We start from the raw sequence: 2500 nt of genomic DNA, 5'->3' as shown, positions 1-2500 counted from the left end.
CTGATAACTGCTCTCATATCTGACAAACCGAGGGGCGTCCAAAACGGCCGTGTGGGGGCGTGTCTTAAAAGCGCCTACCTTCTCTGGTCCAAACAAATCCAGAGCATTCAGGAGCAGAATCTAAAGTTAGACGGAGGACATACTGGCTGCTGCATTGTTGTCAGAGAAGCCAGCACTTCAACATGTTTCCTTAATGATCAGATAGTAAGATACCTTTATCATCTCACTCTCTACACATCTCACTGATTGGACCTTTAAATAAAATGAGGTGTAGGTGCAGAGAATTTTTGAAAGTCTGAAGTTATGATGCATTTTCACTTATCATATTTTATTTCTCTCAAGCTATAGCTAGCAGCTAGTTAGCTTAGCTTAGCACAAACAGCTTTCCTGGTGAGCCTTGTTAATGAATAGAAAATAAAGTGAATCATATCAAAAATGTAAAAAACAGAAGGTGTGATGTTATGAGTGGCTAAGTAGAGAACTAGCTCTTAGCTGCTAAGCTAACGAGCACAGGCTCTATAAGAATGAGTTAGCATGAATTAAACCCAGGAAGTAACCTTCAATAACACCACACCCTGCTTTACCCGTCAGATTAAACACGTTATCACTGTTGAATGTGTTTGAAGGTGAGGTTAGTGGTCGAGTAGCCTAGACTAGCTGTTTCCCTCTGTTTCAGGTCTTTGTGCTAAGCTACGCTAACTTGCTGCCTATGGTTTCTATGATGTAAGTTGAATACAGGCAGCATATGAATGTTTGGAGTGGAGTGGAAGTGAAGAGCAAAGTCAAACTGCCTCGTCGTCCTGCAGCCGCGTTGTCCTCGACGAATTCAGACAAAATGCAAAATGACAGCGAGCTCGCCGGAGCTGCAGGTCGCCCGCTGGATCTGCCCTTCAGAATCTGAGTTTTAGATAGAAAACATCAGAACTACAGTCACAGATCAGTCAGACACGAGTCACAGACAACAGTCGTGTAAAGATGCAAATGAAGCGTCAATAATTCATCTCACTCACAGCTGATGTTTCTGTGTTTCCCCCTCCAGCGCGAGGAAGAGATCCGGAAGGAGGACGAGAAGAAGAAGGCGGCGGAGGAGCGGCAGCGCTACGAGGAGGAGCGGATGGAGCTGGAGAGGAAAGAGCAGGAGAACCGAGAGAAGAGGTACCGAGAGAGGGAGCAGCAGATCGAGGAGCACAGGTGAGGAGCAGCTACACACACACTCACACACATCACTGTGAATAAATCTACTGAACGTGTGTGTGTGTGTGTGTGTGTGTGTGTGTGTGTGTGTGTGTGTGAACAGGAAGAAGCTTCAGGAGGAGGAAGAAGCCAGAGAGAGGTTGCAGAATCAGATCAAGCTCGTAAGTTTCTTTTGTTGACGTCTTCACCTCCGACTCATTCTCTGTCAACAGAAGGAGGGGAGAGAGGAAGGAAGGAAGGAGGGGAGAGAGGAAGGAAGGAAGGAGGGGAGAGAGGAAGGAAGGAAGGAGGGGAGAGGAAGGAAGGAAGGAGAGGAGGGGAGAGGAAGGAAGGAGGGGAGAGAGATAGGAAGGAAGGAGGGGAGATAGAGAGGAAGGAAGGAAGGAGGGGAGAGGGGAAGGAAGGAGGGAGAGAGGAAGGAAGGAAGGAGAGGAGGGGAGAGGAACGAAGGAGAGGAGGGGAGAGGAAGGACGGAGAGGAGGGGAGAGGAAGGAAAGAGAGGAGAGGAGGGGAGAGGAAGGAAAGAGGGGAGAGGAAGGAAGGAGAGGAGAGGAGGGGAGAGGAAGGAAGGAAGGAAGGAGGGAGAGAGGAAGGAAGGAAGGAGGGGAGAGGAAGGAAGGAAGGAGAGGAGGGGAGAGAGGAAGGAAGGAAGGAGGGGAGAGGAAGGAAGGAGAGGAGGGGAGAGGAAGGAAGGAGAGGAGAGAGATAGGAAGGAAGGAGGGGAGAGAGGAAGGAAGGAAGGAGGGGAGAGGGAGGAAGGAAGGAAGGAGGGGAGAGAGTAAGGAAGGAGGGGAGAGGAAGGAAGGAATGAGGGGGAGGGGAGAGGAATGAAGGAAGGAGAGGAGGGGAGAGGAAGGAAGGAGAGGAGGGGAGAGGAAGGAAAGAGAGGAGGGGAGAGGAAGGAAGGAATGAGGGTAAAGAGGAAGTCTGCATGTTTTCACTCTGAGCAGTCGTCAGTTGGCTTCAGTGTTTGCAGGAGAAACTCATCATTATGACGTTCATCGCCCTGTTCAGAGCGTCGTTTCAAGCCGCCATATTTCCCCCCGTGACGTTTCTCCTTCAGTCTGAATGTGGTGGAGGCGTGTGTGTGTGTGTCTGTGTGTGTGTGTGTGTGTGTGTGTATGTCTGACTGTGTGTGTGTGTGTGTGTGTGTGTCTGTGTGTGTGTGTGTGTGTCTGTGTGTGTATGTCTGACTGTGTGTGTGTGTGTGTGTGTGTGTGTGTGTGTATGTCTGACTGTGTGTGTGTGTGTGTGTGTGTGTGTCTGACTGTGTGTGTGTGTGTGTGTGTGTGTGTGCGTGTCTGAC

The 2500-nt window shown here is 49.8% G+C and overlaps 1 protein-coding gene across 1 annotated transcript in view; it reads left to right on the top strand.

Moving 5' to 3' along the window:
* The window catches only part of dbn1 (drebrin 1), a gene marked incomplete at its 3' end in the record, with an annotated part of 17975 nt that overhangs the window by 5478 nt on the left and 9997 nt on the right, over nucleotides 1-2500 (top strand). The window contains exons 6-7 of the mRNA XM_061034222.1: nucleotides 1040-1191; nucleotides 1298-1355. Coding sequence (XP_060890205.1) covers nucleotides 1040-1191; nucleotides 1298-1355 — 210 coding nt within the window. The remainder of the gene's footprint in view (nucleotides 1-1039; nucleotides 1192-1297; nucleotides 1356-2500) is intronic.

The sequence above is a fragment of the Labrus mixtus genome, unplaced genomic scaffold (assembly GCF_963584025.1).
Source record: "Labrus mixtus unplaced genomic scaffold, fLabMix1.1 SCAFFOLD_177, whole genome shotgun sequence".
Taxonomy (NCBI): domain Eukaryota; kingdom Metazoa; phylum Chordata; class Actinopteri; order Labriformes; family Labridae; genus Labrus; species Labrus mixtus.
The sequence above is the reverse complement of the archived record's forward strand: the minus strand, read 5'-3'. Positions and strand labels throughout refer to the sequence as shown.